Source organism: Chroicocephalus ridibundus, chromosome 3, assembly GCF_963924245.1.
Source record: "Chroicocephalus ridibundus chromosome 3, bChrRid1.1, whole genome shotgun sequence".
Taxonomy (NCBI): domain Eukaryota; kingdom Metazoa; phylum Chordata; class Aves; order Charadriiformes; family Laridae; genus Chroicocephalus; species Chroicocephalus ridibundus.
In genome coordinates, this window is record NC_086286.1 from 128933586 (window position 1) to 128948113 (window position 14528).

The 14528-nt window shown below is 48.1% G+C and overlaps 1 protein-coding gene across 7 annotated transcripts in view; it reads left to right on the forward strand.

Moving 5' to 3' along the window:
• Positions 1 to 14528, forward strand: part of ASXL2 (ASXL transcriptional regulator 2) — a 125682-nt gene that overhangs the window by 99232 nt on the left and 11922 nt on the right. For 6 of the 7 annotated variants that reach the window (XM_063330803.1, XM_063330805.1, XM_063330808.1 and 3 more), the window contains 5 exons: positions 854 to 994; positions 2411 to 2574; positions 6135 to 6231; positions 11267 to 11372; positions 13174 to 13891. In XM_063330803.1, coding sequence (XP_063186873.1) covers positions 854 to 994; positions 2411 to 2574; positions 6135 to 6231; positions 11267 to 11372; positions 13174 to 13891 — 1226 coding nt within the window. The remainder of the gene's footprint in view (positions 1 to 853; positions 995 to 2410; positions 2575 to 6134; positions 6232 to 11266; positions 11373 to 13173; positions 13892 to 14528) is intronic. The other variant, XM_063330804.1, reaches the window with a different exon arrangement.

The window sequence follows — 14528 nt, forward strand, 5'->3', positions numbered from 1 at the left end:
GTGCAAGTCATTAATCAGAGCCAGCAGGCGTTTCGTTTGTGAGTTGATGACGTGTGTTGTGGAGTCTCTCTTTCGAGGTATGGGACCTCAGTACCTTTCTGTACTTGAGTGAGTACCTGTTATTATGCACAAACCTAAAGGGAGCAGAGGGAAGACCAGCTCATGATCTTAATTCATCTCACTTAAGACGAGGAGGGAAAGGAAGGCAGGAGAATCTAGGGAAGAAGAGCTTCCCACCAGCATTAAAAATACTGCTGTACAGAAGAGAATGTGGGTGGCAGTGATTTGTAAGGAAACATAGTGGTGAAATCTGTCTAGTTTGGCTAAGGAGTGACTTTGGAGGAGGACGTGAAAATACCTCTTGAGTATTTGGAAGAGGAGGAGGAACTACTGAGGGTGGTCTAAAAGAGCAAGTGCTACAATAGTAGGTTAAAATTTAGAAAGTACACATAAAGTATGAAGAGATTTTTCTGAACAGTGAATTCTAACAGAAACTAAACAGAAACTAAAGCTGCCTCCGAAAGGAAGTTTTAAAAAGATCATTATTGTATTTGGATATAGATGGGAAATAAGATAGAACTAACTGGGAAATAGACTCAAACCATAAATGAAACGGCTGTCGTCCCTTTATTTTGTGGTAGTCTGATAGCTACAAAGGGCTCTTCTACGTTCGGCCTCTTGGGAATTGAGTGCTACAAGAATAAAGGAATATAAGTCTCCTAGAAGTGCTTGTCCCAGAGCTGCTGGGATTAGGGTATGCACGCTAAGGAATCTTTATTTCAGTCCAGACAGATGTCTCGTGTAATATTTCTTTGTACATCCCGGTGTTTAAATGTTTCCATTTCCTGTGCAGCTTGGGAAGGCAAGCAGTCAGATGGACAGTCCAGCAGCCCTCAGAACTCCACCTCCAGTTCCTCTCCCTCTGTTAAGCTTGATAACTCCTTGCCAGGGCTGGGGAAGAAACCATTCCAGAGATCTGACAGGCTCCATGCAAGTAAGAGATTTATTTTTTTGCTTACAGAGATGTGGTTGCTCTGATGACAGAACAAAAGCCTAAATAGCAAAATTGAGTAAAATGTGTAATTAATTCCATTGCTAAAGTGACTTCTGGACAGCTCTAGTATGCTGTGTGAATTAGGGTAAATAATTCAAACCTTACATATGCAAATACGCCTCTTCTCATTTCTTATCATCAGGGGTTTCTACCTGTGAATTTGCAGCTTGCTGTTTGCAAAGCAGAAAAAGGACTTGCATTATTTATCAGGCTTTTTAACGTACTTAAGACACTTTGATAACATTAAAAAGAAAAAAGAAATTCCTTCCTGGATCTTTATACATCAGACCCTACTGTTATTTGTCTTACTTCCCACTCACTGAAGTTGGCTCTTTCTCAGCCCTCTTGACCTTTTGTGATTTCTTTGATATATACCAATGATGGGATTGACCTCGGTGAACTTCAGGATATTCTGAGGTCCCTATCTGTGCTAATCATCCTAGATCTCCTTTATCACTAAATAGGCACTTTCCAGGGTGTGTTTCATTTGTCCCCTGTAATTAGGGAATTCCGCAGCTTCAGTGGATGATAAACCTGCAGAGCCATTTTCTGAGTGACTTCTCATAGAGCAAACTGCCCCTAATGAAACAAACCTCCGTGGCAGTTATTTTGTTAGATGTTGTCACCTTAAAAGTAATTGCTGTCATCCCTGCAGTCAGGGCAAGCGAGGGTCTGTCTTAATATTACCTCTTTTGCTACACTGCACTTTTAATCTGAGCTTCAAAACACACAGTGTTTTGCCAGTAATAGACAGTGATGAACCCAAAGAAAGAGAGTACACGGCACAAATGCTTTCTTCATGATTCGTCTCTGAATTTGCAGCACACGCACACGAAGCTGGCTGTAGCATACGGGTTAATGCTGGACTTGCTTTCAAACACAGAAAAGGAAAGGGAATAGTTATTCATTTTTACTGCTTTGTCTAGTGTTGTGGTTTCTTCGCAAGCACAATGAGCTGATGATTTTTTCTGAAATGCTTTTGCTGACAGCAAAGTAGGAAAGTCCAAGAAGAAATCCCGAGGAACAAACCAACCTTAACTAGAGGCTTAAAACAGAAAATTGATGTGGCTAAAAGCAGCTCTAGAAACACTCCTGAAAAAGACTCCTTGCAGCCCCCAGATAGCCAGGATTCCTACAAAAATTAGGTGAACTGACACAGGCTGCAGTATATTAGGTGTGGAAATTTTCTCTGCTGGAAAGGACCTCGTGTTCTTTTCACTATATGTGCAAAGGTGAAATGTGTATTTCAAGTCACGGTATGAAATGGATTAATGAAGTGGCATTTTGAAAATCTCAGGAGCCTTTAAAACCCTCTCTTAGGTAGGGTGTTACTCACGTCTTTGTGTTTCATTGCAGGGCAGCTGAAGAGAACAAAGTGTGCTGAAATTGATGTGGAAACTCCCGACTCCATCCTGGTGAACACCAACCTGCGGGCACTGATCAACAAGCACACCTTCTCTGTTCTGCCCACGGAATGCCAGCAGCGCCTGCTGCTGCTGCTGCCCGAGGTGGACAGGCAGGTATGTCGTGGTTTCTGTGGTGCAGAGGAGACAGGCTCTTGGGTGTCACAGGGAGCATCTCCAGAAATAATTGAGGCCGAACGTCCTGATACCATCCAAATACTGCGTTTATGTCTAACGGGGTAGACTTTTTCTTCTGTGCACTGTGTAAAAAAAATTGGAAGGTTCTTCAGTGATTCATTTGGTGTTTGTTGCTGCCAGAAAAAAAGAATTGAGGTTTGATAAAGCAGTGGCTTAATTCTGTTTAATCAACTCCATATTCCCAGGTGCAGCGAGGGCAGTGTTTCTGATACGTTGGACTTGAGGAGGGCCAGGAGTGATGGGAGTGCAGTGATTTCAGCATCTTCCTCTCTCCTGCCCTCTCCCAGGCTCTTCGGTACAGGATTGACCCTGCAGCCTTTTAGACTGGTGCCTTTCCCCACCATACCTAAATGGATGTGGCCATTTAGTTCCGCCATTCTCGTTTCTCGTTACCCGGTGTTACTGCTCTCAGATTCTGAATTTGGTAAAGTGAAAACTGAGTTTTCTATTGCACATTCACACTGTCCAGATGGCAGAGTAGACCTGGCCTGCACCAAAGAGCTTGTGTCCTGCCCTGAAACACGCACTAGCTTAGAGGTACCAGGCAGGCAGTGCGAGTCAGCCTTGAAGGCAGTTAATTTTTATATGCATTATCTGTCTAAGACCTCTTTGAGTGAACAGAGGGATGTGAAAAAGCAGAAGAGTTCCCAGTGGGGAGGAATGGGGTTCGTCTGCTCTGGGGGTGGCACAGAAGAAGCAGTGAAGGTTCGTTCTCACTGAGCTCTTTGGTAAATGGTTGGTGGTAACTGGAACAATGAACCTGAGTGAGAAGGGGGTAAGAACTCAGCCTTCAGCATTGAAGCAAGAGCTAAGAGACTCTTTTGATAAGACCGTTATTTTCAGCTCACCTGGATCTGGTGAATTCCATCCTAAGGGGGACATAAAAGAACTGCCTGAAGCAACCTCACCCTTATAGCAGTTTTCTTCAGCAGCTTGTAGAAGGCAGGGATGGTACAAAGAGATGAGAAGAACAAATGTTGCTCTTGCATGTAAAAGGAGGAAAAAACACTGAGTTGAGGGAGTGAGGTTCAATCTGTTTATGCTCAATACCAGAAAAGTTGTAGACAGAACAAGGATGCTTCCTTCTTTTTACCACATTCATACGTTATGTTTGTCTTCAGTATTCCTACCCCAAGTGGCTGGGAGCTTCAGAGCAAAGTGGGATTCTGTGCTGTGCTTCCACTTCAGATGTAGAGCTGTTAACTCAGATGCCTTCACATATGTGCCTGGAGCCGTTCTAAATGTTCTTTAGATATCAAAGCTGGCTTCAAGCTGCCACTCCAGATGGAAATCTTCTGTACGTCCTGTCTCAGATCTGCACGTCCCTTGAAGACACTTTTCTGTGTGGTGCTCAGATCAGTACTAGATGCCAATGTTTACCCTCCGCAGTCACCTCCCGGGAGTCTGCATCTCTGCGAGTTACTCTGGGCCCCTTTTATAGAGAGTGGAAAGCCAGCTGGTGCCATCAAGAGCCTGAGACCAAGTCCAGGTGTCTGCTTCAGGGCAAGGTGAACTGAGTCCCCACCTCCACACACTCAGTTGACTCAGTCACAATAAGCTGTGAAGGGACACCGGCTTAGACGTAGACACGTATAGCACGGACGTGCATGAAGTTAGATGCATCTTCATAGCTGTGCTGCCCTTCTGGTTCTCCCAGAATGTTAATAGTGCGTGCGGGTCTGGCAGCTGCACTGGGGTCTGCTTTACAGAGGATGCTTTGTCGAACAGATAGTGCTCGTTTGGAGTTAGGGGGCGTTCCAGCATTTTATGTTGTCTCATAAATTCTAATCTTCAATCAGCATTCATCGGGGACTTGTTAGTCCAAGGCTGATCCAATAAATATTTGAAGGAATTGTTTTATAAGTCCTGTGGCCTTTGTAATAATTAGGTATGTGTCAAAATATGATGTGAGGGTGTTTGCAGCTGGAGTTTACTGGCAAGAACCTCACAGCAGATGGCAAGACATTTCTGTCCTGACTCTTAAGTTTAATTTTCGTTAAATTGAATTAGAATTCGACTGAGAATAAATTTTGACTAACTAAATAATATTGCTTGGCTCCAGAGAGGACAAATTTTACATTTCACTGTAGTAAATCTCCTAGAGCAGCCCACCACCACATCAAGTGGTGAGGTGTGCTGTAAAAAATGTCAGGCTTGCTGTAGGAAACAGGAGAAGAGGTGAAGGCGTTGGACATGCCAGTTGTGAAGGGTCACAGATCTGTTGTGTTTTGCTTGGCAGTGTCTCCGTCTGCGCAGTCACAGCTGGGGCTTCTGTAGAAGTGGGCGCTTTGAGGCAGGACCCAGCCAGCCCTGCGGTACTTGTTGTCCGCCAGCACAAGGAACAGGCAACAGCGAAATGTGAATTCTGCTCCCTGTAGTCGATCAATAGAGATTTAGCCTAGAAAATAAACCTCTGCTTTTGTAAATCCCTATAATTGCTGCTCCTAATTTACAACTTAACATTTTCTAACTAAATCTTACCTAAAAAAACCTTCTATTAGGTCACCTCCATCATTTTAATTACCTGCCTGACAAATGCTGCCTCAGGAAAAGCAGTGTTTTTCTCTACCAAATCCTGCACCATTGAACATTTGCTGCACAGATCTCCCCGGGTAACCAGATGTATCCTACATTTGGACAGTTGGATTTTGCTTGTTTCTTCTGATTTATTATTTACACAAGAGATGGAAACATACCAGTTTTGCCCACTGCAAGTTTTTGTGACTTACTGAATGATATGTGTATTTTAGTGTTTCTGGCAGAGAAATTCCACATTTGCTTCTGTAGGATAAAGAGCAAAAGCAAACCTCATATACGTTTTATTACCTGGTTTTAATTTCCCTCTGTATTATGTTCCAGTCTTAGCCTCGTGCTTTCTGATGTATGGCCTACTCTGTAGCGCGACTGCCCTATTTGGCTAGCCATATTTTGAAGACAGAATGGGTTTTGAGCTTCATTTGTCCCTGTTTTTCCTGAATCATGCCTGGTTATGATTATATACATTTCAAAGTTACTTTTGTACGATACCTTTTATGTCCTGGCTTTTTCTTCGTGCACATTTTTATGTTGCCCAGAAGACAGCAGAGCTGTTACTTTGGATGGTAGTTCAGGCGATACCGTGCATTTGTTTTGCAGGGGAGAAGGCATCTGAAGAAGCTTTTCCGAGGCTGTGCTGTTCCCTTGTGCTCGCCCTGCCACCTGTACCCTCCGCTGCTCATGCACGTTTGTGCAGCAGCAGGACTGCAGAGGGTTGGGCTGAAACAAGGATGAGGAAAACTGGCCACAGTCTCCTGGATCCCAGACTTGGCTACGCACAGCCTTAAGAATGCGGTTTATTTTCTTCTGAGTGAGTTAAAGGCAGATTCCAGAGAGATCTGTGGCGATGTTGGGACTCTTGCTCTGCTTTCAGATCCCATGTGACAACATGCGACATTTGCCTTTCCAGCTGGTTCATACTATTTGCTTTGTTTGTGTTCCAGGTCGGGGCGGATGGTTTGATGAAGCTGAGTGGCTCTGCGCTCAACAACGAGTTCTTCACTTCAGCTGCCCAAGGCTGGAAGGAGCGGTTGTCAGAAGGTAAGACTTCCCCAGACAGCCAAGTACAACGCTAGAAGGCTAGTGCGTGTTTTGGGGAATGTGTAAAAGATATTTTATGGAGAAGTTGAAGTGCTGGAGTGACGTACTTGGTGAAGACAGCTGTAGTCAATATGGCCCATGAGAGCAAGTGCGAGCCTGGAACTATCTAATCACAAGGTCAGAGAGGGGCCGCAGTAAGGAGTTCTCTTTTGAACTTCACATGTGGAAAAATGAGCAAGTCTCTGGAAGAGATGAGAAAAGAAGGAAAAATGCATTTAAAACCTTGTTGCAATGACAATAGAGTCATAGAATCATAGAATCGTTAGGGTTGGAAGGGATCTTAAAGATCATCTCGTTCCAAGCCCCCTGCCATGGGCAGGGACACCTCCCACTAGATCAGGTTGCTCAGAGCCCCGTCCAGCCTGGCCTTAAAATCTTCCAGGGATGGGGCTTCCACCACCTCCTGGGCCACCTGTTCCCATGTCTCCCCACCCTCATGGTGAAGAACTTCTTCCTAACGTCCAGGCTGAATCGACCCATCTCTAGTTTTAATCCATTCCCTCTAGTCCTACCATTACCCGACATCCTAAAAAGTCCCTCCCCAGCTTTCTTGGAGGCCCCCTTAAGATACTGGTAGGCCACTCGAAGGTCTCCTCGCGCCTTCTTTTCTCCAGACTGAACAACCCCAACTCTCTCAGTCTGTCCTCATAGGAGAGGTGCTCCAGCCCTCTGATCGTTCTCGTGGCCCTTCTCTGGACACGTTCCAGCACGTCCGTATGTCTCTTGTAGTAGGGGCTCCAGAATTGGACACAGTACTCCAGGTGGGGTCTCACGAGAGTGGAGTAGAGGGGGAGAATCACCTCCCTCGCCCTGCTGGCCACGCTTCTCCTGATGCAGCCCAGGGTACGATTGGCTTTCTGGGCTGCCAGCGCACACTGACAGCTCATGTGGAGCCTCTTGTCCACCAGCACCCCCAAGTCCTTTTCTTCAGGGCTGCTCTCAAGCCCGTCACTGCCCAGGTTGTATCGGTGCTTGGGATTGCCCTGACCCAGATGGAGGACCTTGCACTTGGTCTTGTTGAACTTCATGAGGTTGGCATGGGCCCACCTCTCCAGCCTGTCCAGGTCCCTCTGGATGGCATCCCTTCCCTCCAGCGTGTCAGCCGCCCCACACAGAGCTGTGTTATTCTCAAGTTGTGGTAGTGAAGATCAGTAGAGAAGGTAAATTATATTCCCAGAGTAATGCACTTTGTCATCAGCGAAGTCTTCAAACCACAGTTGGTATGGTCAGTCCTCTGAGCCATAATTTTCATATACCATCAAGGCAGCCATTTACTAGTCTACAGGAGTCCTGCACCTTAACAGTCATTGGCATCTTGAACTTAGAGGTGCTCAATTCCGTGATTTGATCAAATCACATCCTCAGAAGCGACTCACTCATTGTGGGCAGGGACCGTTTCCTCTGCAGAATCCAACCCTGCAGCCTCTCACCAGAGTTTTATAAAGGCAATAGCGCCAATCAGGACACCCCTAAGAAGGGGATATCATTTACTCTCATCCAGATGATTGACTCTTACGAGGCTTTTCCATAGAAGATGTATCCAGTTCTCTTTGTATTTTGTAGATTCTGGGTGTATCCTATGCCAGAAAACAGGAAGGCATAGAACTCGGCTGTCTGAGCTGTTTAATTGTTAATACCACTCCTGGATTTGGCCACCATCATTTAATGTTTTCTCTTTAATGCTTCTTAGAAGACCTTTTGTCTGTTGGTGTCTGCACATCTAGAGGGTGCAGCTACATATACACAAAGTTTTCTCACCAGAGTCAAACTGCTGTAGAAGCTGCTACGGTGGCAAAGCTTGCAATGGCCAGGGTGAGGTCTGGAGACCTCAACTGATGTTCTCACTGAGCACCGTATCTCTGCTGAAGTACCAAAGCGCAGTGCCTCTGTGGGCAGAGCAGCCCTGTAGGCTTTCTTCGGCTACTCTTCAAGGTACGGATGATAAATAACAATGCTGTTTAGGGTCACCCTCAGTATTATTAGAGATTCGCAGGCCTGGTCAGCCTTATCTAGAGGAGATGCAGGCCTGGTCAGCCTCAATGTCATCACTGGAGAAGTGATGGAGCGAGCCCTCTGGGAACACATGGGAAGAGGAAGGTGATGGGAAATCATCAGCATGGTTTTACCGGAGGTAAATCATGCCTGAAGAGTGTGACTGCTTTAAAAATTACTGAATTTGTGAACAAGGGGAGAAAAGTGGGTATCATTTACCTCAACCTAAGCAAACTTCTGATAACTGTCTCCCACAATACTCTTGCATCCATGGAGGGACAGTAGGGTCCAGGTGGGTGGACAACCAGACGGGTGAGTAGCTGGTTAGACACTCAGGCTTGGAGTCATGGTTCACACTTGGAGGTTGGTAACAAGTGGAGACCGCAGGGGCCTGTCTGGGCACCGCTGCTATTTGCCTTCTTTATCAGTGACCCTGGAGGAGCTTGTGGAGGACACCAAACTGGGGCCACCAGCTCGAGGGCAGGGCTGCCATCCAGCGGGGCCGAGACAGGCTGGAGAGGGGCAGGATCCTGCCCCTGGGGAGGAAGAGCCCCTGGCAGCGATACAGGCTGGGGAGGGGGGACCTGATAGCAGCCCCCTGCTCGTGCTGGGAGGCCAGCAGAAGATGGAGCCAGGCTTGTTGCAGTGGGACATGGCAGGAGGATGAGAGAAAATGGGCGCGAGTCAGATGGGTTACAAGGAAAAGCTTTTTCCCCGTGAGGACAGTCCAGCAGTGGGGCCCGGAGAGGTTGTGCCATCTCCAGCCTTGGGGGTTTCCAAGGCCTGACTGCCCAGAGCCCTGAGCAACCTGGTGGAGCCAAACCAACCCTGCTGTGAGCTGGAGGTTGGACTGGAGACCTCCTGAGGTCCCCATCAGCCTTTAGGTAGATGTTGAGAAGTAAATCACTTGACTGCAAGCCATCACCTAGGTTTTCACTGTGCTTTGCGCTCAGTGCAAGCCTGGGCCGATGCAGACGTATGCTTCTAGTTGAAATCTCCCAGCTGGGGACAAAGGTGGCATAACCACAGAATGAAAATCCAACATTCACTGCCACGACAGAGACTATTTCAAATGAACCAATTTTGTACCCTGTTGCTAAATTACGCTAAGCAAAGGCAGGCATTCCGCTGTTTGTGATGCAACAGACTTTCTGTATTTATTTACCTGACCAAGTTTATACAAAAATGGAAAAGAAAGTTGATGTCCCAGAGATTGTGTTTTGGGCCCTCTGTACTTGCTGCAATACAAAGATGACTGTCCTGATTTCATACCGACACGTAACTGCACTGAAAAGGGACACACTCTCGGTTCCCGTTGGATGTATTTTGATAACTGCATGGAGGGCGAACTCAGCAAGCACTTCTTGCAATCCCCTTATTTGACTAGAGAAAATTATTGAGAAACAAACTGCGCAGTGATGAAAGTATCCAATTTCTGTTAATATCTTTACAGCATCCCCTCTGATAACTGCAGTGTTGGAAAAGATCGGATTCTAGTAACTGTTTCCTCCGGTGCTAAAGAGCACAAACAAAATGTGTGAACAAGAGAAACCTTGAGAATGAACGAAATCTTGAGGCTCAAGGCCACATGTCTGTCACCAAAGCACTGCAGTTGTGTTAAAAAACCAAGCTTTCTTGTCTAATGATGAACTCTTAAAATATTAACATACGACCTTACAAACTTTAATGGTTCAAACTGCGTCGGGGAAGGTTCGCACTTGACAGGAGGAAACATTTCTTACAAACCACAATACACATATGTGTGAAATGTGCGCTTCAGATGTGTGAGAGGGGTTTTTTTGTTTCCCACCTGCCAGTGACAGAACAGCATCCGTTACCCGAAGTATTTTCTATCATTTGTGCTGGGCAAGAAGTCTCTGATGTTGTTGCGTGCAACCTTCCCCACGGCCATCCACCACTGTCGGTGCAAGGTGCCGTATTGCTCTGCCGTCTGCATGGGCAATAGCTTCACGTCCTTCCGAAAATGGCAGTTAGGCAGTGCATGCATACATACACATAGGTATTCGTTTAATAAGCGCTGTTCCACATAAAGCATTTATCGGGACACTGGCAGGGAAAGGGGTTGTGACTGTCAGGCATGAAGCTGTTGCCCATCCGCTGCAAGGAGCAGGCAGCAGAGGCGGGCTTGTTGGTGATGGTGGATGAGAAGCTGGCCATAGCTGGCACCGTGCGCTGGCAGCCCAGAACCCCCCCGCAGCCTGGGCTGCATCCCCAGCAGCGTGGGCAGCAGGGCGAGGGGGGGATTCTGCCCCTCTGCTGCGCTCGGGGGAGATCCCCCTGCAGTGCTGCCTCCAGCGCTGGGGCCTCGGCACAGGAGAGACACGGAGCTGTTGGAGCGGGGCCAGAGGAGGCCCCGGAGATGCTGGGAGGGCTGGAGCCCCTCTGCTGGGAGGACAGGCTGAGAGAGCTGGGGGGGTTCAGCCTGGAGAAGAGAAGGCTCCGCGGAGACCTTCCAGCCCCTGCCAGTCCCTCAAGGGGCTCCAGGAAAGCTGGGGAGGGACTCTGGAGCAGGGAGGGGAGCCGTGGGACGAGGGGGAAGGGTTTTACACTGGAAGAGGGGAGATTTGGATGAGATATTGGGAAGAAATTCTTTGGTGTGAGGGGGGTGAGCCCCTGGCCCAGGTTGCCCAGAGAAGCTGTGGCTGCCCCATCCCTGGAGGGGTTCAAGGCCAGGTTGGCCGGGGCTTGGAGCAACCTGGGCTGGTGGGAGGTGTCCCTGCCCAGGGCAAGGGATTGGGACTAGATGATCTTTAAGGTCCCTTCCCACCCAAACCATTCTATGAAACACCTTGCCGCTCAGGAGAAAGGCTGAAGTTCCACAGGCAGGGCTGCAGTGTCACAGGCTGAGGAGGGGACTTCTGTGAGATGAGACTCACACCTGTAAGCTGGAAGGCTCCTGTGGTTATCCTGATGCATTTTATCCACAGCTTTTTTGGAAGATAACCTTTATTGCGTTTTGCAGGTGAGTTTACACCAGAAATGCAGCTAAGAATACGGCAAGAAATAGAAAAGGAAAAGAAGGTCGAGCTGTGGAAGGAACATTTTTTCGAGAGCTACTATGGCCAGAGGTAAGACATTCAGCTGTCTTTTTACTCCCGCGTTGCCTGTCCATACGTACCTGTTGCTGCATTTGTAGTGTGCTGTCTGTCAATTAACATTACTGTTCGTTAATCCTGAAACCGGACAAAGGTCTCTCGCTTCGTCTGGCTGCCACAGAACTGAGCAAATGCCCCAGTGATCTGGGTTGGAAGCAATGTGTTTGCTGTCAGGATTTCTAATGCTTTAACCAGGGTAGGTCTGTGTTCTCTAGGGGAGGATGTCCCTTAGACCTCACGTCTTAACCTGCCCCGCTCCTTCCCGCGGTGCTGTGAGCCGCTCCCCTCCCGCGCTGGTTCTCGTGCCAGGACTCGGCAGCCCCACGGGGCTGAGCTGGGTGAGCCCGCTCTGCCTTGCACCAGCCCACCTGCAATCCTGTGTATTTCCTCACAGCTTCAGTCAGACGCGGATTTGGTTAAACTCCCAAGTCTGCACGTCTTCCATTCTGGGTTTCTTTTTGCTTCAAGGTTTTCCCTTTCTTTTGGGCCATGGAGAGGATTTCAGGTTTCTGTGTGACTAACTATACTAAGAAACTTGAAAACAAACAGACAGAAATAACTAATAAGGAGTTTCTTATCCTGCATCTCGACAGTGAGCTTTTATGCTTGTCCTTGGACTGTCAGCCAGTTTCCCTCCCATTCATCTGTGATGTTTAACCCTTCAGAGCATTTGGATTATTGCAAGCCCTGGTTTAATCATTCCGTGGCTGATAGTTTGGGGTCCGGGGTGAGCGGGAGGCTGGGCTGTGCGTGTACACGTGGCAGGCTGCGGTACCGGGTGCAGGAATACGCGGGGTTCAGAATGCGGGTCATCTGGTGGTACAGCAAAGAGCTGTACTCAGCTGACTCACCCACTTCTCCCAGCGCTGAAAACCAGGATGTAACCACGTGTGGAGCTCTGGGCTGGAAGGTGGTGGTGACAGCCACATTCTGAAGCTTTAGGGGGATGGGGGATGGCAGGACAGCGTGGAGGTGACCTGCACAACAGCAGGACTTCAGTTCTCTCCAGCTCCTAAGAGCTTGCCTGGTAGAAATCAATCCCACAGCAGCCTTCCTCCAGACAGGCTTCGTCGAGTGTTATGGGTTCATGTTTGGGCAAAAAAACAGATTTGATATTTCATTAAGAGGGATGGATGAAGTTAATCCTAAACCAGACATCGCTCTGGGAATTAGAGTCCCAGATTCTTCATTTCTTTCACAAATAAAGATGGATGAATAATTCAGGATGGATTAATAATATTGCCCTGTATTATCCGTCAGCTTTTTGCTGATGGAGAAAGGCGGCAATGTCAGTTCTAAGCTAAGGGTACGTCGGTGGTTCTGGCAGTAGCCACGTTCCCCTGGAAAAAAACGGTGGGACGCTCTCGGTGTCCCTGTCCGCAAATGTCCCCATATGAGCTTCAGTCAGACGCGAGCTGTGTGGGGTGGTTCGCGTGCTGTGGAGATAAGTCTGTGGTGGCCAATAAAGGGAATATTTACTGCTGGCCAAATTCATGGGATTTGCAGCCTGGAAAATGTGTATCTGGGTAGAGGACTAGATCGAGCCTGTGTTCCGTGTGTCTCCTTTAGTTGGTTTTAGACATTGCTAGCAAGTTCTGTTTCATGCAGAAGTACGAACGGTACAGAAGGTTTCCAAAGATGGTGGCATAGAATCGGGTGTGAGAGACACATTTATTTAGGGTGTGGTACACAGAGAATCCTCTCTGTTTCCATGAGGATAATATGCTTTTTGCAAGAATGTTTTACAAAATAAAAATTCTGTTTTTATTGACAGTTCCGGACTAAGTCCTGAAGAGTCGAAGAGACTGACAGCAAACACCAGCCCTGCCGAGACAGAGCCTGAAAAGGCAGCAGCTGAACAGCCAAAATGCGCGCCAGCCGCTCTGGCGCCGCTCAAAGAGGAGGTTCCTTCTCCCCTAGAATCTAAAGCACAAGCAGTCCAAGAAGCACCAGCGATGAAAAGAGCAGGAGAGGAAAGAAGAGAGGACACGCAGCCCAAAGCAGCCAAACCCGCGGAGGCCTCAGTTTCCCCGGGTGGGTGCGCAGTGAAACCTGGCGACCGCTCTCTGCCTGTCAAGGAGAGGGTCCCGGGAGAAGCCATTCCGGAGAAACCACAAACTGCTGTGAGTCAAAAGCCTGAAGAAGAGAGAAAGCACGCTGCCTCGAAGGAAGTGCTCGCGAGAGAGACTGTCAGTACCTCAGTTTTGGCCCCGAGTAAACCAAAGAGCCCCGAAGCAGGGGAAGTAGTAGCAGACGTGAAAAGTCCAGTGGTTGCCCCAGAACCACCAGAAAAGAAGCCCCCTGTAAGCGAAGAAATGGAAGTCAGCGTTGAAGCCCATAAGAGGAAGTCAGAGAGTCATGAAGAAGCTCTGACCACTCCTGAAAAAAAGCCTCGCATGATGGAGAACTGCCAGCACCGCCAGGCGTTTCGGGCCCAGCCCCAGTCCTTTCCTGCGGCGGGGACCCCGGTGCCACGGGTGCCCCCACTCAAGGTAAAGAGAAGCGAGGACAGATCCCTATTACGTGGGTCACGTCAGCTGGTGGCCCTCACAGAAGCGCTTTGTCCGTTGGGTTCTAGTCATGTTTGTAAGTTGTGGTACTTGCTTATTATAGCGAGGGAAATACTTGATCCAAAAATGTAAGAGCTCAGCTGTTGGCTACAGGGAATCTGCTGGCTGGCTGATCACCGATACTTCAGTTAAGTATCTCTCGTACACATGCATTAAAAGATCTTGTGTGCCAGAAGCTCAGAGAATTGTGGAAAAGCCCGAGACAGGGTCTTACAGGGAGCACTGCGGTTCTCGTTGGAAACGGGGGAGCTGCGGAGGAGCTGCGAGACCGTAACAACAAAGCCAGTTGTCGCCCGGAGTGCGCAGAGCTTTGCAGAGGTGTGAGTACCCCCAGCAGTACAGTAACAGGTCCAGAGAGAACGCTACCAGCAGCTTCCTCGGTTGTATCAGCTCCAGAAACTACGTTATTTACCCGTGTTTAAAAAAAGACCATGTAGAAATAATGCAGTTCTCACTTCCGCCAGCTGAATGCAGTGTGGTGTCAGACCAGGCAGCAGGAGAGGGCGAGGTAGGGAATATCTCAATTCCAAAAGGCTTTTGGCTGCTGAGGCTTAGCAAG